Source organism: Siphateles boraxobius, unplaced genomic scaffold (assembly GCF_051911475.1).
Source record: "Siphateles boraxobius isolate OS27281-9 unplaced genomic scaffold, OSU_SipBor_1 26, whole genome shotgun sequence".
In the NCBI taxonomy this organism is placed as follows: Eukaryota; Metazoa; Chordata; class Actinopteri; order Cypriniformes; family Leuciscidae; genus Siphateles; species Siphateles boraxobius.
In genome coordinates, this window is record NW_027508876.1 from 4,724,094 (window position 1) to 4,747,145 (window position 23,052).

At 38.3% G+C, this 23,052-nt stretch overlaps 1 protein-coding gene across 1 annotated transcript in view; it reads left to right on the plus strand.

Moving 5' to 3' along the window:
- Positions 1-11,472: 11,472 nt before the first annotated feature.
- Positions 11,473-23,052, plus strand: part of LOC143751589 (short transient receptor potential channel 1-like) — a 28,068-nt gene continuing 16,488 nt past the window's right edge. Inside the window, exons 1-5 of the mRNA XM_077244167.1 lie at positions 11,473-11,968; positions 15,374-15,528; positions 15,702-15,803; positions 16,144-16,346; positions 16,834-16,965. Of these exons, the coding sequence (XP_077100282.1) occupies positions 11,803-11,968; positions 15,374-15,528; positions 15,702-15,803; positions 16,144-16,346; positions 16,834-16,965 (758 nt within the window). The 5' untranslated portion in view covers positions 11,473-11,802. The remainder of the gene's footprint in view (positions 11,969-15,373; positions 15,529-15,701; positions 15,804-16,143; positions 16,347-16,833; positions 16,966-23,052) is intronic.

A 23,052-nucleotide genomic window follows, 5' to 3' on the forward strand; every position in this document is an offset into this window, starting at 1 on the left:
TGCTTGATTCGTTTAATCTTGCAATTGAGCACGGGGCATTTCACAGAAATCAGAAAACATCTTTGATATCATTGCTTCTTAAAAGGGGGAAAGATCCACTAGATTGCTCTAACTATAGACCAATATCACTCATCTCATGCGATTTAAAAGTTTATGCTAAAGTTCTTACCTCTCGTTGTCAGGACTCTGGTTTGATCTTCAGCCTTTCTGCTGTGTTTATCTTGTGTCTTGATTGTCAGTTCACCTGACTACCATCACAGCTGAATCCTATCCTAATTAGTGCTCTCACTCTCAGTGCTCACACACCTGTTTCCCATTTTCTGCACTGATTTTCTCCACTACCTATGCTTCTCTCTTTCTTTGTTTCTTTGTCAGTGTGTCTTGGTTTCCGTCCGCTTCACCACTGTCCCCTTGCTTGAAAGTCTTGTTTTGATTGCTTCTAGACCCTTTAAAGCCTTGTCTGATTACTTATTTTTGTTTTGCTGTTTTATTTGCCTAGTTCCTGTTCCCTATCTCATCTCAGCTTCCTCAACTTGTTTGTGACCCCCTGCTCTCGTCCTGGATTATTGCCTTGGCTTATAGAGATCGCTAAGACATGTGACCAACTGGGCGGCAACGTCATCAGAACGCAAAGAATTATGGGTATGTTTGGCCCGTTTACATGGGCTGGCATAGCAGGCTAGTGTTCTGGCATGAAAAAAAATATCAAGAAAACATTGTAGGACCATACCAGAAAACTCGTCCATTCAAAAGTATGCTAATGTTTTAAGCACCACACTCCTCCCTCTCTCTCATCTATCTGCATGCAGTCCCAATTCATGTCAAGATTACAATGCTGGAGTGTGTGTGTGTGCGTCCGCGAGAGAGAGGCGCGGGCGTGATCGAACTGTGTGTGTGTGTGTTTGTGAATGAGAGAGAGAGACGCGATCGAACAGTGGAAACATAAAAACATACTCCGTCATTTGGTTCATAAAGGTTATCATTCAAACTGCAAAGTGTTTACTTATATTCGTGTAATTTACACTCGCAATAAAACACAACATTGTGCTTTTGTCACAGTCTAAACTCTTGTCAAACTGTAACCTACAACTGTCACCCAACCAAACACACAGTTTTTAAAGCAACATATTTATCCAACCCCATTTCAAAACAGTCTGTGGGTTACTACATCTTTTGGACATTAATCATATCGCATTGGTTTTCATTTCTTGTCTTCAGAGCAGTTACATATTCTACATTGATTAAAAAAGAAAATCAAATGTGTTTTTAATGGTAGTATTATTTTATACGAAAATCTATTATTCACCATTCAGATGAGAATAAAGTCAGGGTTAATTAAAATTAAGGAAAACAAATATATTGATCCGTTCTTAAAGGATAATTCAGGTATTTAGCACTTTGAGTCTATTTTCTAGTTAGTTTTCGATGAACTAAGTTAGAGTGGTGTGTAGAATTGGGTACGATAATCCTGTCTCGACTTTTTGAATCTTTCAGAATCGCCTCGGACCGCTTCAGAGAGAGTGTCTATGAGCATACACAAACATGTCCCTTAAAACAACCCTTAATGTTCGTTTTCAAAACTGTGCAAGAAGGACTAATGCAGTTTATAACACAGCAGGTAGACGGCATCTTGAACACTGCGTTCTTCCCTCCATGCAATCAAGTCCGGCGCCTTCTTCTGTTTGTGCCGCGGATTCCCAAAATGCTTTGCGTTCACCACTGGTAATACGTCACGATGACGTCACATTAGCAATCTCTATTCCCTGAAACGGTTGGTCCGCTACTGGTTTTGACCTCAGCCTGTCCATTGGATCTCTGTCTCGCTCCCTTACTTGGTGGATCGGCTACCAGTTTATTTTGTTTTGTATTGTGTTCATTCAACCTTTTTGGACAATAAATCCTATTTTCAGTTGATCTGCTCTTGGATTCCTGTTGTCTCTGCTCCACCTTGACACTCACATGGAGAAAGTAATTCATAGTTTAATTAAGGAGGACCAAACCGGATTCTATTAAGGGGCGTCACACATCCGATAATATGCGTCGACTTTTTCATGTTCTGGATTTTGCAGACGCCCATCCGAGCCCGTGTGCGTTTTTTTCACTGGACGCAGAAAAAGCCTTTGACAGGCTAGAGGGGAACTATATGTGTGTAGTTCTGCAATGCTTTGGTTTTGGTGAACATTACATCTCTATGATTAAGACACTTTACCACTTACCTGAGGCATCAGTCTTAACTGGTAATATTATCTCCCCTCCGTTCCCTCTACAGCGAGGAACGAGGCAGGGATGTCCACTTTCCCCCTTACTGTTTTGTTTATCCCTTGAACAACTAGCACGAGCCATTAGGAAATCTGATGTAACACCTATTAAGATTCACGACCATAAGCATGTTATTTCGTTATATGCGGATGACATTATTTTCTACTTAGATCACTTTGATATGTCAATAACCGGCATAATTAAGGAATTCGACCGCTTTAGTAGTTTATCGGGATACAAGATAAATTTGTCCAAATCTGCTTTAATGCCAGTTAACAATGTTAAGGTTAATTATCCTATCCCCTCATTCATTCATATTAAAGATTATTTCATTATTTGGGTATTACCATATATAAAAACATTCATAAGATTGCCAGGGACAATTTTAATAACATTTTAGGCAAGATCAAGAGTGATAATCAAAGATGGAATAATCTTAAAGTCTCTCTTCAAGGCCGAATTTCCGCAGTCAAAATGAATTTGTTACCTCGACTTAATTTTCTTTTTTCTATGCTGCCACTTTCCCCCCCTTCAGGTTACTTTAAGGAGATTTATTCCATACTTTCCCAGTTTATCTGGAAGGGTAAGCGACCCAGAATAAAACTAGCCACATTGCAGCATCCTATACTTTCAGGAGAAGTGGCTGTGCCAAATTTTGAATTATATTATTGGTCATTCCAGATTAAGGCTCTTCATATTTGGGTTGATTCTCAATCCAAAGTTCCATGGAGAGAAATTGAAGCTGGCAAGGTTAAACCACATACTGTAGGCTCCAGGATATTCTATTTGCTGGTACAGGAAATAAAAAGAAGTACAAATTCAGGCCGGTTGTGGCCAATTCTATTAGGATCTGGAAAAGGGTTGAACGTCTGATGGGAGGGCCTTTCAAATTTTGTAGCAACACACCCTTATGGCACAACTTTAAATTTTTATGTGGAAATCAGCCATTTGTCCAGCCTTCTTGGTCTTCATTGGGCATAAACACATGCGGCAACCTATTTTATAACCAGGGACTCTGCGCACTTCAAGAACTAAGAACTAAGTTTTGTTTACCAGCATCCTCATATTTTGTCTTTTTTCAGCTACGCTCGGCTCTCAAGGCATATGGAGTTCCCTGGGAATCCCCCATTTCTTACCACCCTATGTGGGATTGGATCGCACCATCCTCTGGTCGGCCTTCTGTTTCGATAATATATAGTAAACTTAATGATCACATTGCAAAGCCTCTTTCAATCTCAATTAAATCATTAAGCCTCAATTAAATCTATCTGGAATCGTGAATTATCTGATTATAATGTATCTGTCGACTGGGAAAGGGTGTGGTCTAATTAAATCTTAACTTCTAAAAACCTGGCTCATCGTCTTATCCATTTCAAAGTCATACATAGAGCATACATAACCCCTTACAAGAGCTTCAAAATAGAGGATGACACGGGAGTGGATTTTCACTCCTGTCCCGTCCCACTCCCATAGAAAGAAATCTTGTCCCGTCCCACTCCCAGACCAAAGTTTAAAAAATAATCCCATCCCATCCCGCTCCTGGTAAATTGACTCCCAATCCCATCCCGCTCCTGTTTAAACGGACTCCCGCTCCTGTACCGCTCCCATATACGGCAATTTTCGCTTGATGAACGAAGCGATGCTTGCCTGATTCTTTCCCGAATTTGCCTTGCAAGTGTGCTTCTTCAGACCGCTCGTCCCTGAATCACTTGCGTACTTGACTAAGACTAAGCATGTCTTACAAGCAGCGTACATTGTGCTATCACCTTCACATTCTACTCTCATAAACTTAATTAATATTTCAGACTTTCCGACCAGTTCTGTGAACTTAATAGACATGTCATTACTTCTGACTTTGCGCTGTAAATCATTTTTTGCCACATCGACTTCTCCGCGGCTGTTAGCTCCCTCCATCACTGCTCTTTGAATTTCGGCGGTAAGCCGTGACAAAAAGCACTGATGGCTTCTGGGACGGCTGGGTCGTGTAGTTATTTTTTAATTGCGTTACATTGTAGGCGTATTAAAAGGAAACTACAAAATGATGCATTTACTTTTTTCTTTTTTTGTCGTCTTTGCTATTGGTTGATTCCCGCTCCCGTCTGCTCCCGTTAACCATTTATCCTGTACCGTCCAAATCCCGTGATTTATAGCAAAGATGACTCCCATCCTGCAGGAATCCCACGGGAATCCCGTGACCCGTGGGATTCCCGAAAAAATGTCAGCCTCTACTTCAAAATGAAACTGCAATCAACTTATAACTGCCATATCTGTTACACTGTATCGTCAGGTACTTTTCTTCATATGTTCTGGGAGTGTCCAATTGTTGTCAACCTATGGGCTAATGTAAACTTGGTTTTGTCCTCCTTGTTACAAATTGACTACATGTCTAATCCAGGTTTATGTCTTCTCAATGATGACTCTGACTCCTTGATAAGTTCATTGCAAAAAAGAAAGTTGTTTGCTGGGTTTACAGCTGCAAAGAAGACTATAGTACAGAACTGGTTTACTCCGCACATGTGTGAAGAAACATATTGGATTCATAGCCTCCACAAAATAGTGACTTGTGAATGTACTACAGCACAAATTAACAAGGCTAAACCTAGTACCATTGATGCATGGCAATGTTTTTCTTCCAAGATATTGGACTATATAAAGGAATGACTCTTTTCATTTATTTTATTTATTTATTTATTTATTTATTTTTTATTTATTTATTTTTTCTCTTCTTCTCCTTTCATATTGTTAAATTTTTGGTAATATGTCTGTTGTTTCCCCTTCACTGTCTGTTTGTTTGAGTTGATGTTATTTTATTTCTAAAGACAATAAAGGGTTGATCACAAAAAACACATTAAAACCAACATCTCACATGCCATGGATCTAAAGTATGTGTGTGTTTCCCGGAGGACTCTTAAATTTAAGTGTTCTTAAATTATTTTTGTAAGCAGACTGTTTTTTAGTTTAGTCAATCTTTGTCATGTCTGTCTTGGGTCTGTTCTTTGTACCTCGCTTAATACATATAAGATGATTTGACAAATGCCAGATCTTCTAATCGTGACAACTGATCTCTGTCTAATTTGGTTCTTCAAACGAATTTGCGAATTTGATTAAAATATCTGGATTAAGTTATCTGAGATTACTATGTGTTCTTGTGTTCATTGGAAAGGGCAGATAGATTGACGCTCAAAACCATGATCAGCAATGCAATGATTGGCTGGGGGTAAGACAGAAAAGTGATGACAATCATATTAAAGGGGACATATCATGCTAAATCCCCTTTTTTAGCCCGTAAATGCATTTTGTTGTATATTTGGAGTGTTTATAAGTACAGAAAAGTTGAAATATGTCTCTTCAGGTGCTTCATTGATATCTTTATATTCTGTTTTGGTCATATTTTACAACCTGTTCCGATTTTTCTATTCTCTATGACGTTTTTTGAACAATTACGTCACAGTATTTGCAGCGGAACTGCCAAATAAGGACATCGACTACCGGCCCAACACTTCGAGCAATCCGCCATTTTAATTTCTCGCTGCGATTTTTTTGTACAAGCTCAAGGATGCAGAAATTACGAGAGGGTAAGTCAAAATGTTCGGTTGTTTGATGTAGTAACCCACACACTTCATTACACCGTCTCCCAGCAGAACCTCTTCGAAGTGCCTGGTTGAGTTTTATTTTTCATGGAAAATTTACCCACATCTGTGGTTAAAGTAATTTTTGTGTGCACGAACGAAGCACTTCAAGGATAAATACTTCAGCAACCTCCGCCAGTATAAAGAAGGACTTGCCGATAGACTTCGTCTGATTGAGGGGTCAATTCCTTCTATCTTTGGAGATGAACAGAGCACTTCGGTAAGCTGTAAATAACGTTTTTACGTGCAATAACAACGTGCTTTTCTTTAATTGTTTATAATACAACTTATATTTTGTTTGGTGAGTGTTAAATAGTCGTTGTAAAACATGCAGTATTGTAGTAGTGGGCATGGATGGAGAAGTTACTGTAAATACAGAAACATACCATTGCGATACATCCATATGAAGACGTTGTTCTGCAGGTTCGTCGTCTTCATTTTCATCTCGCTCCGGGTCCGGCTCTGGCTCGACATGTAAGGCTTGATGGACAAGTCTTCCGTTGTTGACATTTTGTTAATAACGTGTGAATAAAAAGTTTCTGTGCCGCCATATAATCGTATCTCTGCTATCAAACTACAAAAATGGCCGAACGGGGTGGAGTTGAAACAAGTGTCACCTCTGCAACCTGGAGAGGGGGCGGGGTATGAAGTGTCTCATTTGCATTTAAAGAGACCGCACCAAAACGAGTTGCTCTAAGACGCACATCAGAAAAGGGGTAGAAAAGGGGCCTGTGGAGCTATAATAATGAGGAATTCAGACCCAAGCATTAAAGTTCTGCTTTATATAGACCACAAATGTAGGATTTATATGTAAAAAGGAATGATTTAAAAGCATGATATGTCCCCTTTAAAAAAGAAGATTACACACCTGGCGAAAAACTTGAATTTCTGGACCTTTATAAGTAACAGCATCAATTAGTTCCCTTTCGATACTTTACTCGTACTGCGTCGCTAGACAATGTTATGGGGAAAACAAATTTTTCTCCAACTTCTGAAGCCTTTTTAATCACGTAGTGAAACTGCGCGGCCATTGGTTCGTGCACAGTAATAAAAGGAACCAATGGCGAGGCAGCAGAGCAGCACGAGCCTATGGCAGAGAAGCCCGCCAGAGCGCACCGATATGGCCTTGGCATCTGGCTATAAAAGCAGGCGATCTGGCATAGGATACTCAGATCAGTTCTCCTTCAGCGACGACACTTCTCTTCGCTGATACTCTGAGGATTCAAGCCTTCTAGCCGTTGACCAGCAAAGCAGCGGATCCAGCCGAATCAGCGCTCCGGCATCAGCTCTTCGACGATCCCGACCCACTGCTCACGAGCCGCTCTGCGCCTGCAAGCAGCTGATTCAGCGATCCCCTGCCGCCATCCAGCGAGTCTAAAAGAGCCTTATTTCTTTTCTAAAAGAGCCTTATTTCTTTTCTAAAAGAGCCTTATTTCTTTTCTAAAAGAGCAAATTGCGACGATGATGCAAATGTCGCGCAACCACTGTGGCTCGTGTAGGGCGCCCCTGCACGTCAAAGATAAGCACAGTGAGTGGGTCTCATGCCTGAGGAAATCTCATGATGAGGCTGCACTCACATAGATCAGCTGTTCTCAGAGGGATGGGGCCACGGGGCTGCTGTTTGTATTCAGTTTGTATTCAGTATCTTGATTCGACTGATGACCTGAGGGATCAGGCTGTATGTGCAGTAGACCTGGCTGCAGTGGCGGTTCTAGACCATTTCAACTGGGGGGGCCAAGCTGGGGCCAGTTGTACTGTTAGAGGGGCCAGTTGCATTTAGACCTTATTGTTGTCATATCATTTTCTGCACTGCACTGCAGGCATTAACAGGCAAAATACCATGTTTATAATCATTCAACAATGTATTTGCATTTCCATTATATTTTTACATTTGCATTACATATTCAGTATTAGTCACAGTAACTGTAATTGACATGATGTCCTTCTTTCTCTTCATTTTGGTGAGAACTATAGAGCAAAAGCAATGGGGACCAAGAAGCGTATTAATTAATTTACTGAAAATAACTGACTTGCTAGGTAACTATGTGTAACCATTTACAGGGTTCCTGCACACTTTTTAAAATCGAATTTAAGGCTATTTAAAACCTGAAGAAATCAAAATTCATACCGTACATTAGGGGTGTGCAATATTGACAAAAATATATCTCAATATTTTCAATGTTTTGTTGATGATTAGATGATATTTTACTGATTGTGTTTTTGTGCTGGTGACATGGCTGGTTTAGGCCTGTTGTTGACAGCTGACTCACATATTCATATTTTTTAATATTCTATGCAGTGGTCAGTTAACAGCAGGGACCGAAATTCATTTTTTAATTAATTTTTAATTAATTTAATTTGCCACCTTAAATTGATTTCCAGGGGCATTTTCACCTATATATGGACATTCTTTCTAAACTTATTTAGAGTTATGAATCACCTTTTATGTCAAATACTAACATTCAAATTATACAGTAATTATACTTATTTATACAATAATACTTAATTATACAATAATTATACAGTACCACTGTCACCAGTCAAATTAGATCATTTAATCAAAATCCATCTTTGCAGTCTAGAGGAGACACAGAAGTGGCATTAATATATTTACACTCCATTCACAATTGCATAAATAAAGCTATGAGATTTTTTTTTTAAATCAATATTTAAACATGAAATTATTTAAAATTTTAACGTTTTAATTAAAGGGTACTTTAAATATGAAACTAAAACCGCCAGTAGCCGGCGGCAAGTCACTGTCTTAATAAGTGAGTTGAAGGATTCATTCATTCAACCGATTCGTTCAAACGGCTGATTCATCCGGGAAAGGAGCAAGTGATTCCTTCAAAACGCGGATTTCAGTCAAGAAATCATCGCTGTCTGTTGCATTGAGACTCTGCTACGGTTTCATTTTGAAATTCTCATGCCCAATGTTAACTTATTGTTAATTTAACTGTTGTATAAGATCAATATCACAGTTGCAATTGTGCACGGGAAAACAGCACTCTTGCTGATGTGATATTCTAATATAAGAACATAATATGATATAAATATAAGAAATAAACTAATTTGGGGACATAGCCTACCTATGAACCGCACACAGCAGTGAAAGGACGAGAGACAAATGCGATGTCAGCTCACAGTGCCTCGTACATAGTTAAAACAGTGATTACAATATCATAATAGACAATACACATCGCACACCCGATACGCACATAAAGAATGAACTTGCAACTGAACTGACATTTACCAGCTTTCTCCTTCTCTCCTCTCTCGCGTGCAGGAGACAGACGTTATTCTGCCGCGATTCCCGCGAATGTGATGCGAATTGTCACGTGAACAAGCAAATCCACAAAGATAGAATAATAAAAAAATAATACGCATACAACGATAGCAAAAAAAAACATTTTTGTAAAAATTATTTCACACTCCACATTTAGGGGGGCCACCAGGGGGGCCAAGCTTGTTGTCACAGGGGCACGGGCCCCCCTGGCCCCCCCTCTAGAACCGCCACTGCCTGGCTGAAGTAGTGGAGATACAGAGGCCAGGAGGCCCAGCATCCTCTGAAAAGACCTGACGGTGGGAAGGGCTCCGATTTTGAAGGCTCTGGATGCTCTGACATGACTGCCACCCAAATTTGGGCCGAATCGAAGACTGTTCCCAGGAACGAAATCCATTGGCTGGGGGACAGCGAGCTCTTGGCGAAATTGACCCTGAGTCCCAGGCACTCCAAGTGGCTGAGGAGTACAGATCTGTGCGAGTTTAGATCCACCTCCTACTGAAACAAAATTAGCCGTTTCCGCCATTGTTGAACTGCGTGTCAAGTTGACATGCACAAAGTTGACAAATCCCGCCCATGAAACCCGGAAGCTCGATAATCCCCTATTGTGCTCGTCTGTTTGGTGCGCATGCGCGCGGCGGCGCTCATTCACGGAAGCTTGAATTTTAGCGGAGATTCATTTGCAGAAGCTCGTCCTCTCCTGACAGTGAAATGGACATATTTGTTTGAACATTTACAGATGGAGAATATACCTGTGAAATGTAATTTAAGCACTGAGGAAAGCACCACGTCTCAAACGCATTAAACAGCGCCAATATTTATCTTTCAGTCACTAACAGGCTATCTGTCCGAGCATCTGACAGGGCAAGCTGCTTTAAACTTGTTAACTATCTTACCAGTTATTTTGAAGCGCTTAATCAGCTTGTGTCATGTTTAGGACAAATTGTACTGTTCTTTAACTGCAGGAGCTCACACTGCGTAGGCCTACTCCACTATTTTTCAGATGTGCTCGTATCAAACTAGCCTACTGTATCGATATAAACGGTACTGCCTCATTCGATATCGTGGGGGAAAAAAATATCGATATATTGTACAAACTTGATATACCGCCCAGCCCTAATCCAAAGCAGTATCTAAAGCCCTTTGCATATTTACTATCCTAGATTAAAGTTGGGATGCGTGTCTCTAATTCTGAAATCTTCTACTTCATCTCCCTCCATTTATCACAATTGAAACCCTCACTACTGATAGAGAATGCTAAGCTATCATTTTGGCAGACAGTTCAAGTGACAATAACAGGAGAGGATGAAATGACTCACCGTTTGTTGACTTCGACAACTCTTCGCTCTCCTCCAAAGCTCCCTCATCTGTTTGTTCCTTTTTACAGCGTGAGGTGGCACCTTCTGGGAGGGGGCATTATGTCACAGTTCTGTTCAGTTAGTTTAATTTTCATGGACTTTAAGTTTGTTTTTCTCAGTCACATGTTCTCCTTTGTCTTAATTTCCCACCACTCGTGTGTATCCTTGGTTACCATCATTATGAGTTCTGTATTTCAGCTGTGTTTGATTATCATCTTGTTTCTGTTTGCTTTATAAGTTGTACCCTCACAGTCACTCTTTGTGGTTCCTGTTACCGTCTATGTTAAAGTTTGTTTGTTTGTTTGTTTGTTTGTTTGCCTGCCTGTTTGGAATACCTCTGTGTGGAATTTTATTATATATGGAACTATTATCTTCATCTTCACTGTGTTTCCTGCAACCATGTATGACATTAAGAAAGTCATGCATTTTTTCTGAATGACACATGGACAAAATGGCAGCATGTGTCATAACAATAAACATGATTAAAAAGCAAGGTAATTAACATATAAACATTTCAGATATACACAAATACATTAGAATATTTACATTTATTTACATATTTTAAACACCCTTTCTGCAAAATTTCTGTTTGTAAATCATAAATGGGTTAATAAAACTTTTTTTAGCCTATTATACATGTTTTTGGTGTGGTGCCAATGCATGTTTTGCTTCCCCCTTTGATTAATTGGTTTTGCTTGTTCAATCCTTATTTGTATTTGCTCGGTTTGATGGAATCATATAAAATAGAACATCACTGCTTTCCTTCCTAACAGTTTGACAAGGTTTTTTTTTTTTTTTTACTACAATGCAGTAAAGACTCAACACTCAAAATCATTACTTGTATACACAATAAAATATTCTGTACTTTAGCTTTGTCAGTACCGAAAGGCTCATACGGACATTCATCACTTATGTAAATATTGATGCTCTAACGGCTGTGAGCGCGCATGCGCATTTACAGCTTCATCAGCACCAGCTCAACAGAACATCGCGATGCTCCTGCCTCTTCTTGTGTTTACAGTCGTTTGGGGAATATTTGGTTATGAAAACCTTTAGAATATCGTCATACATGCCGATGGATGTGTTCTCTATCGTACCACACACATAAGCCGAGACGCGGATGTTAAATAAAGAGCTCTGACAGGAGTCAATCTCTCATTATAGCTAGGGCCTTATCAGAGCGCGTAACATCGTTTACATCAGGACTGACCAGGGCTCTTATTTTTATTTCGTGATTTCATGTGTATAAAGGTGTAATTATCTGCTCAGTGGGATGCACATCAGTGCTTTGCCGTACTCTCTCTCCGTTATAATGGCTGCTCTATATCAGGGCACGGACGTGTCCTCACCGGATAAATATCTGGCGTTAAAAGACGTCAGAGAGGTGAAGGAGGAGACCACTCTGGACGAGAAGCTCTTTCTGCTGGCCTGCGAGAAGGGTAAGTTCATTTACCATTACAATACGAATGTATTTAAATATATATATATATATATATATATATATATATATATATATATATATATATATATATATATATATAAAACACATTCGTATATATATATATATATATATATATATATATATATATATATATATATATATATATATATTGTATAATACAACAATACTAATATATTAGGTTATATTTATGTTAGATACATTTTGAAATATAAAGAAAATACTTACAGTATATTCACTTTTTTATTATTGTTTCTATTATTATTGTTTTATTAAAATAATTCTATAAATCTAATATCAAGTATTTAGTTCTGATGAAAGCATAGTGTACATATATGTATGTATGTATGTATATATATATATATACACACAAATAATTATTTTAATATATATTAAATATTGTTATATTAATATTGTTTTATATATATATATATATGTTAGCAATATTTTTAAATTGTTGCTAATATAGAGATAATTTAGAGGATGTTTCTTACTTTTAATAAAATTGTCTCATGTAGAAAAACAGTAACAAGAAGTGCTAGAATAGAACGTTTCAAAATGTGATTTTATTTCGAATGGTTTAAGATTATGAGTAATTGTTATGGAAGTAAAATAATGTCAAATGTTTTTGAAATAAAAAGCCTGTTGAATTGCACTACTTGAAAAAAAAATAGGCATTGCATTAACCATGCTTGCATTTTAATGCATTGTATTTTTAGGGCTTGCATTTTTAATGGGCTGAAATTCAACATGGTTGAATATTTAAGTTGTGAATATTTCTATTAAAAACATTTCAAACATTTTCATTATTAAAAATACAAAAATCCATATTCACCCTTCATATTTCATTCCCAAAATATTTAAACTGTTTAAAAATACAACCCATAATATTCAACAGGCAATTTTCGGTCCATTTTATTTCGCTTTGCAAATTCGCTTCCACAAATTCAGTGGTTCAAATTCGACAGTAAATTCAACATTGACGTCCAGGAACTGCAGGAAAAGCAGTAGATTGCTGAGCATACTCTCCATCTGCTGTTAGTCGACCTCACCATCAGATGGTGCAAAAGCGCTTGTTGTTGACGAAGACATTCATTCATAAAATGGAAATGATTATCTGTGACAGTATATGCGGAAATGATGATAAACACACAAAAGCTGTGTTTATGTTTCATTCAATAACTTCATTGTTACTTTCCCTGTGTATTCTACATGTCATCAGCTTTCTCTACCATGAACAGGATTATAATCGGTTTCCCTCAATACCTCATACTCAAGGATTCCCTTTCCGTTGGGACAAAACGCTTAACACATACAGTGATATGAAAGACCAATCTTGCACCTTATTGGGGATGTAGGCTGTAGGCTACTATATAGGCTACAGGCAAGAAGATGGACTCTGATTGTAAACTTTACGCGCAAAGTTACATGCTGAGCGTTTCGTGATATACTGGCATAAAATCAACACTTGATCAATTAATACTAACACTTTCTATTCTATTCTCTCTCTCTCTCTCTCTCTCTCTCTCTCTCTCTCTCTATATATATATATATATATATATATATATATATACATGTATATATAGTCTATATATAAGTCCTAAAGTCCTAAAATGCCTACGTGTATTGCATTAGCTTAAACTGGGATCATAGCACTTGCATATTGTTGTCCTCCTATTGTTAGTTTAACTGTAAATCGCTTTGGATAAAAGCGTCTGCTAAATGACTAAATGTAAAATTTGCTTGACATTGGACATTCGCACATTTAGGGAGCGTCTCTAAAGTTGCATACAACATTGCCATGTACGTTTCTAACTTCAATAGCAAACTTAAATTTATTTGAATAAAAATATCAAAAATCCAAAGGGTGCACATTATGCCTGACACTACATGAACACTTTACAGTTGGTTTTATGACTGTAAGTCGTTCTATTCAAATGCTATTGAAGTTAGAAACGTGTATACCAAAGTCGTATAAACTTTAGAGACGGTCCATAAATGTGCGAATGTCCAACATCAAGCCATCTTTATCCCAGTCTATCACTGGGAAACGCTCAGCTGTGCGCGTTATTCTGAGTCCATCTGCTTGCCTGTGAGTTTGGACTTTTACATCACTAGTCCATTAAGCTATGTTAAACGTTGTACAGGTCCAGCAGGGGAATCCTGAAGTATTGAGGGAAACCCTATTAGCCTGCATGCAGCACATCGCCACAATGTAAAGTTAAGGCAACTAAACAACCAAGAGAAATATATGTCGACCTCAAAATGTAACATTGGATCTGTATATCCGCATCGGGGAATAACATTATGATCTCGTTCACGGTAGAGAAATATGCATGTAGGCTACACAGGAAAAGTAACCGTGAAGGCACCGAATTTAACAAAAACAGCCGTCATTATAATCACAAATAAACTTACATTGCTGTAAATGAGTTTTATGAATGAATGACTTGCTCTAATTGTGCCGGTCTTCGTCAACAACAAGCGCTTGCACCCCCTGCTGGTGAGATCGACTAACAGCAGATGGAGGTTATGATCGGTAATCTACTGCTTTTCCTGCAGTTCCTGGACGTCAATGTTGAATTTACTGTCGAATTTGAACCACTGAATTTGTAGCGAATTTGCAAAGCGAAATAAAATGAACCGAAAATTGCCTGTTGAATATTATAGGTTGTATTTTTAAACAGTTAGAATATTTTGGAAGTGAAATATGAAGGGTTAATATGGATTATTGAATTTTTAATAATAAAAATGGGTTTGTAAAATTTTTAATTGAAATATTCACAGCTTAAATATTCAACCATGTTGAATTTCAACCCATAAAAATGCAAGCCCTAAAAATACAATGCATTAAAATGCAAGCATGGTTAATGCAATGCCTATTTTTTTTCCAAGTAGTGCAATTCAACAGGCTTTTTATTTCAAAAACATTTGACATTATTTTACTTCCATAAATTGTGTACAATTTAAATAATTATTATAAAATAATGGACTTTAAGAATTTCACATATTAATGTTACATTACGTACTAGTGTGGTTTTAGTAATTTGTTTTGAGATAAGTAGATTTTAAGAGCTTGACTGATGGTTCATACGTCCATTTAGTGTTTTGTTAAACAGCAGTGCTGCTTAGTTTATTTCCAAACATTCCAGAAACAGCTTGGAAAGGAAAACTAATGAATTTCCTCTGGTTACATTGTGCAGACAGGGGTCAGTTGCTATTCTTTTACCATATAAAGAAATCCTAAAATGTCTCAGGGAAGGATATCTCTCCTTTAAGGACAATATTATTTTCCATCACAAACCACTGTCCTCTCTTGCTGATAACATTTAGTTGTTATTGTATAAACCATTGAACCTGTTTTATTACCTAACTACATTTTAAGGTGACTACTACATGGTAAAGAAACTTCTGGAGGAGAAACGACATGGTGAATTAAACATTAACTGTGTAGATGTACTTGGGAGAGATGCTGTCACCATTTCAATCGAAAATGAGAATCTAGACATATTGCAGTTGCTCTTGGACCATGGCTGTCAGGTAAGAAAACACCCATGTCCTCAGCTCATGCATAACATATTATATAAAACCAATCTGTTAATTTGGGATATGTGTGTGTGTGTGTGTGTGTGTGTGTGTGTGTGTGTGTGTGTGTGTGTCTCTGTGTGTGTGTGTGTCTCTGTGTGTGTGTGTGTGTGTGTGCACGCGTGCAGGCCACAGATGCATTATTGGTGGCTATTGATTCAGAAGTGGTAGGAGCAGTTGACATCCTGCTAAACCATCGGCCCAGGCGTTCCTCCAAGCCTTCTATTGCAGTTAGTCTATTTTTCGATTATATATTCTTTTTTTTTTTAAAAATATAAACTCTACCAGTTAACTAGTTGGAAATGCTTGACAGAATTTTTTCTCTTGATCTTAAAAACCTTTTGTTTTGTTGAAGGAAAAGCCAAGCGTCTGGCACACATATGCCCTTTTGAATGATATGTGTATTTTTTGGAAGAGTTTATTTTTTTATATTTGATTGACTAAATACTAGTATTTTACTATCAGTGATATTTATACAGTTTTATATTTATTTATTGATATTTATAAATAGTATTTTTATGAATATTCATGTTTCAAAATTTCATTATTCCTTTTTTGTTTTGTTTTTAGAAATTATTGCAGCGCATTCAAAATCCAGAGTATTCCACCACCATGGATGTTGCTCCGGTCATTCTTGCTGCCCACAGGAACAATTATGAGATTTTGACCATGCTATTAAAGCAAGACATATCACTGCCCCGACCCCACGCTGTGGGGTGCGAGTGCACACTCTGCAATGCCAAAAACAAGAAGGACAGTCTTCGCCACTCAAGGTAATCATTTTTATCTAATCAAACTATTTGGTTTATTTAACTTCTCTTATTCTGACATTTAAAAAACTTTTTATTGCTTCGTCTTATTGTATATACTGTATATATTTATTTATTTATTTTTGTAATCTATACATTTAATAATTGTCCCGTTTTCCCGATCCAGAATTCTTAAAATTAACTCTGTATTTATATCTTTTAAAAAATTGTATAGAAAAAAAAAGAAAAGCATTTTAGAGAACAATTAAGATTTATTAGTTCAAAGTTGAAAAAACGTTGAAGGCTTATCAGGGACATAGTCGGATATTTATTCAAGGATATGTAGTACATTTCAAACTATATGATACATACTTAGGGATTTCAAGTCGTCTCTATTGAAAATGCGCCTGTAAATACATGTGATAAGAACAAACAGACACGCTAAAGTATATTTACAATGTGTTGCAATGTTTTTAATGCTCTCCTTCCTCCTCCATCGTGTCTCTTGCAGGTTCCGTCTAGATATCTACCGGTGCCTTGCCAGCCCATCCTTGATCATGCTTACAGAAGAAGACCCCATTCTGAGAGCATTTGAGCTCAGCACGGATCTGAAAGAGCTGAGCCTGGTGGAAGTGGAATTTCGGTAATGGAAGAGTGATTAGAGAAAGAGGTCTCATATGGATAACTACTAAATGAGAGAGCTAAACAGCAGCAAATACCCTCTTTGCTTTTGACCATTTTACAGATACATGCATTTTAATAACAATTAATTTACAAATGTTTTTCTGTTGTAGAAAGAACCAGGATTTTTGCCTATGGTTAGATACCTAATCATAATGAGTTAAAGGTACAGTTAAAGTGATTTCTGAGAAACACTATCTATGTGAGACAATTGTTTAAATTGGAATGAATTAATTGAATTGAAACCAAACTTAGTGTTTACATGACTGCTAAATAAAGTCATCAGGTTGATGTTCGCGTTTTATGTCACAAGCTTCAAATCGGAATTGATTTTTTTTTATTTGAGTTTCCTGCTGTTTGCTCATACTATTCTCCTTAATTGCTTCTTTTCTTCATTTTAAAGAGCAGACTTAATATTTATCTATTTCATGTCCTAATTAGGAGACGACATGTGTTGTGCCATGCTGGTTATATTTATTGTCAAGTCCTACTCCAGTTCAACTTCTAAAGGACACAAGGACAACTCAAATTTCCGACTCAATCACTTTTATTTTTGCTTTGTCAGTTGATTGTTCGGTTCAGCAAATTAGGTTGTAAACCTTTAAAGACAGAGAACAAAAGTTACAATTTTATTTAAACATTTTTAATGCATTTTAAATGAATTAACCACTTAAGCCTTTTACATGGAAAAAAGAAAAATGTGATTTTATGAATCTTCCAAATTTGTTTGTAGTTACCATTTTTAACTTTATACCATCCTTTTGCATCTCATACTGTTCATTTTTACAAACTCAAAATCTAATATTATTTTAGCACAAACACAAAATAAACGAAGGCAATGCTGCAATGTCTTACTTAAACATCTACACAGCAGTTAAACATAGCTCGAACATATTAAGCAGCATTTTAAACACCATGAAAGTAAATAAAACATTTTACAGACCATTGGCGTCTTTGGAATGAATCTATGAGTGACTTGGAGCCTCTTCTCTCTGAAGTTTGTTTTTTGACTGACTGAGAACCTCCATGCTTTTTCAGGTGCTCCAAATCAGTGACAATGACAATCAGGTGACAAGCAGCCGGTTTGTTGCTGCTGGTGGTGCACTCTAGGAAGTGTAGTTCTTTGATTATCACTCCTGAGATTCAACTCAACACCTCCCACTTGAGCTCCTGTTTTTTTTTCAAATCCAGAGAGGTCACACAAGCCCTTCACACCTCTGCTTGTTCTTCAGTGAGAAGTAGAATGACAAGGCGTCTGACATCCCTATTTAGAATTGTGGCTGGGATTTTGGTTTGAAGCCTCTTAGTTCTTTCACTGTTAGCTCTTGTGATGTGAACAGGATAACTGGGAAAAGTCTTCACAAATGCATCTCTTACAATGCCTTTGCTGTCAGCATTTACACTGACGACTCTAGCCAGCTTGTACTGTCCCCTCAGGGCGTTTTGATCAGCCACCCAGACCACATCTCCAACAGCTACATTTCGCTCTTTGGTGTCCCATTTGCTTCTTATGAACAGATTAAGTCCAGCCAATTGGCTCCACTTCTTCCAGAAATTGCTTACCTGTGCTTGAATATGTTTAAGCCTTTTGTAAGGGTAGCCATTGAACTGGAAATCTGCAGGGTCTCCCTTTGCATTGGCGCGTCCTAAAAGCAGAGAATTTGGGGTGATGTACTCATACTTCTTTGCTTTGAGTCCTTGCATCGATGGGTCTCTCATTTGCAAGGTTGGCTGCCATGAAGAGAAAAGTTTGGAATTCTACCCATGTGAAAATACCATCTCCACAAAGGTTGCTCAACGCCCGCTTCACTACTTTGACAGCTGCCTCTGCTGCACCATTCCTATGGGGAGAGTCTGCAGGGTGGATCTTCCACGACCATTCTGTACCATGCTTGGCAGCCATGTCTTCAAGTTCAGATTTGTTTATTTGGTTTAGGAATTTGTGAAGCTTTTTTAGTGCCGGTCTGGCTCCCACAAAGTTAGTGCCAGGGTCTGACCAGAGTTTCCTGGGGTGTCCTATCAGTGAAGTGAACCTTTGATAGGCTAGCAGGAAGCCTTCAGATGACGTCACTCACCACTTCAGTGTGTATGGCTCGGGAAGCCATGCAGCAGAAGACTATTCCCCATACTTTGAGTCTAGTTCTCTTCTTGACCTCATCTTTCACTTCACAAGGGCCGAACAAGTCCATGGTGGTGAATTCAAAAGGTGCAGCTGGGCATGTTCGCTCTAGAGGCAGGTCAGACATGATTTTTTTACACTGTTTTGCCTTGTTTTTCCTGCAAACCACACTGCTGTCAACTATTTTCTTGCCAAGTCTACGGCCTTTTATTACCAAGGCTTTCTTCCTCACCGGAGAAGGGTTCCTGCCACTCCCTCGTTGTTTGCTTTGTGGGATTCTTGTGCCAGCAGTGTGGACACCCATGCTTCAAATGGTAAAACTGGCACTGCTGTCTTATCTTCATTGAACGTCTGAATTCTGCCTCCACAAACTAGCAGTCCAGAGTTCACATCTTTGTATACTGCCAGTCTGTTCAGAGTTGTGTCTGAAAAAACTGTACCTTTTTGAGCTGCGAGGAAGAGGTCTTTGAGCGCATCTTCATGTTCTTTGATAGTCAGCACAGCTTGCTTGGGTGATTTTACCTCCCACTTTGACTGTTTAGGGACTTGGCACTTCCTCTTCAGCCACTGCTTGGCAGCTAGACAAACCCAGGCAACGACTCTCACCAGTTTTAACAGGCTACTGAATCTTCTTACTTCCACAAGGTCTTTAACCCAGCCAGTGGGCTTCCTTCTTAGAAGAGTTGGGTTTACCACAGGCATTCCCTTTTGAGCTTTACTCTTTGGACTTTCCTGGGTGCCTTGTAGGTCTTCTTTCTGCTGACTCCTTGCTTGAGCTCTTGTTAATGCACCTGAGAATGCCTTCCTCTGGAGCTGGTTTACACTTTCTCTGGCATGAGCTGCAACCTCTCCAGCTGATTTTATAGGCCATTTTTCCACTGGCCACTTCAGGAACTCTGGTCCATTTTGCCATATGGAATCCTCCTTCAAATCTCCAGGAGCGCCCCCTCTTGTTATGATGTCAGCTATGTTTAGATCTCCACGGATCCACCACCAGTCTTGCACTAGTCAAGCTTTCTGGATTTCACCCCACTCTATTTGCAAAGAAGGTTTTGTACCCATAACTGACTCTTTGAATGGCTCCCAAGACCGTTTGACTGTCAAGTAGATGGAACCATCTCTCGATCTTCATTGGCCACCACAGATCTCAGCTTTTACAGCTTCTCCCTTTTGATCCAGGGGTGTCAGTTTGGCTTTTGATTCAACGAATCGAACTACAGTGCCTTGACTTGTCTCCCATCTTAAGTACATCACAACTCCATAGGTTTTGTCAGTTCCATCAGAGAATGTGATGCCCCAAGGTTTCCCTTCCCAGCCAGCTGGTGTGAGGCTCCTGTTGAATCTCACCTGTCCAAGCTGCACATATTCTTCAAAAAGTTGTATGGCTTCTTCTCTGAGGCTTTCTAAGAGAGGTTGGTCCCAGGTTTCTTGGGTTCGTTTCCCACCCCCTCCCTCTTGGAATGCTTTTCTAACAAGAATTGCTCCCTTCTGTTTGGCAGGTGTAACTAAGCCAATTGGGTCGTACAGTCCAGCCACTTGGCTTAAGAGAGCCCTCCTATTCAGTGGATTAGGGGTCTCAATTCTCACCTCCTCCTTGAGAAGATCTTTTCCAACTCTCACCTTCTTCTTCCTTTTGGAAAAGTTAACTGAGGTTAACATGTAGAGCTTGTCTTCATCCATTTGGTAGCCGATACCCAAGGCTTTGTTGTCTTCGTCCCTCATTTGATTTGGAAGAATTAAGGTTTTACATTGTGTCTCAAGCAGTAAAAATGCCCATTCCTGCGCCCAAAGCAAGGTGTCTGTGTAGGATGAAAGTCCAAAACAAGGACTAATGGGACGTTGTCCTGCTCCACGTCACAGGCGATAAGTGGAAGGAGAATTTTAGAATGACACGACAGTCATTTATGACACTTCATTTAACAACAACAACAGCATGTTCTACATCATTTTACATGCGCATTACTTTCCAGTTGCTGTTTTCCATCTGAACAAGTGTTTATATGTCCTCTCGATCGGACGATAAAAAAACTTAAACCAGGGCTTAAAAACAAACAAAAAAATGTCAATCGGTTCACTCCGAGCAGAATCAGTATTTTAACGTTTCTGTTCATGCATTCCTTCTGTATTATTACCGTTCCGAAACTGGTTTGAATTAGGAAACAAAATGACATCTTTAATATCTTTAAAACGGTTAATAATGTTTTTTATTTAAATTTTTTTAACTATTATTTGCCATTTTCTATACTCAAAACCTTGAAAAGAGTCTTGTATTTGCCGTCTAGTCATAGCCAATACAACATAATTTTTATAACAAGATTTATTATCCAAATGTATTCAACGAAAGGAAAATGAACTGAAACGTTTTCCTTTCGTTTTGTTAATCTGTATTTATTTAAGTGAAATATATTTTGCATATAGGCCTATACATTACTTTTTATATGTTTTTAAGTTTTAATCTGTTTTCTCTGTTCACAGAAGCGCTTTAAGTGCATGATGTGACATTGTGTAAATCCATGTCCTACACTATCCTGCAATTTACATAGGTTATAAAACACACAAGAAGCTGCATATTACTTGCTATTTATTTTCACTGAAATGATGGCCTAATGCTTGATGGTTGGTGACGAATCCTCGGAAAAGCTAACACCCTTGCATTGCAATTGCGACTTACCTATGATGACTTGACAGCTGAGCGCGGGCATTTCACTCACGTTGGATAGACTATGCTTCAATATCACATTTGGATATAGTCCGAACTATTTGAATTTGATATTGCTTGACTACTGTAAGGCCGTCTAACTCGAACCAATGGCGGTAATCGAATTAGCGGTGAAGGTCTTTGCGTGTTACTGTCTTTTCTCGCGGCAAAGTATTTTTGGTTAAATGCAATACATTTTCTCATATGTATTTTCGCGTTATTTCATCTGACTCCATAAATGAAAAGGCTTTAATGATATCTGTGCATCATTAAATGTGAGCGAATTTTTTACTATTCTTTTAAACTCTTGAATGAAATTAATGTCAAAGTCAATTAGAATAATCAAATGTCACAATTTAATATGTCAGGTAAATGTATCATTATAATTTCATAATCAATTCAAGGACAATCAATGCAACATCAAATGCTCTAAAACAAGGAGGAAAAAGTTTACCCGACAAGAAATGCGTGAGGCTGAGAGTCTTGCAACTCTCAGCCTCACGGGCCGATCTCAAATATAGAAAAGGCCCCGAGCTCTCGCTGCGTTTCATTATATACCCAGACCTCATTTCAAATCTAAACATCATCCACAGTGGTAAGTCACCATTTGCTAGCAGTGGAAAATTAGCATTCAGTCAAATGGTCAGAAGGTGTTAACTCAAAGACACACCCTCCATTGTGGAAGATGTTTCTAAACTTCCTAAGAACTTTATTACCTTTTGGTTTACTTCTTTGGGAATGAGACATTTGTACCAGTCGCACAGAGACATTTCAAATAATACCAAACATGTATAAAACTCGATGATAATCATTCACATTAAACCATTTAGATTCTTGTGTGAGTTTGGGAGATCTCTGCCAGGATGAAGAATGGGGGAGAGAAATGTAGATTAGGGTGAGGGAGGTGAGACCTTCGTCTCAATAGTGCATGAGGGGGAGTTCAAATGTTAATTTCCTTTGTTTTCTCCGAGAGTGGCCTCTCTCTTAAAGTCCTTCCAGTTTTTCCAGTCTTACACTACCATATTAAAATATTAAACAGAACGATAAAATAGCGTTATAAACCAGTTAATGGCCATTTCAAATTAGCGTTTCCGTTAGTTTCCGTTTCTGGTAATGTTCCTGTCAAAATTTCATTCATTTTCTTTTTTTGTTTTCGTTCATTGAACCGGTTCAGAGCCGTGGTTTAAAACACCCCTTACAATCCGAATTAAATTTTAGGGTTTGTTTACATG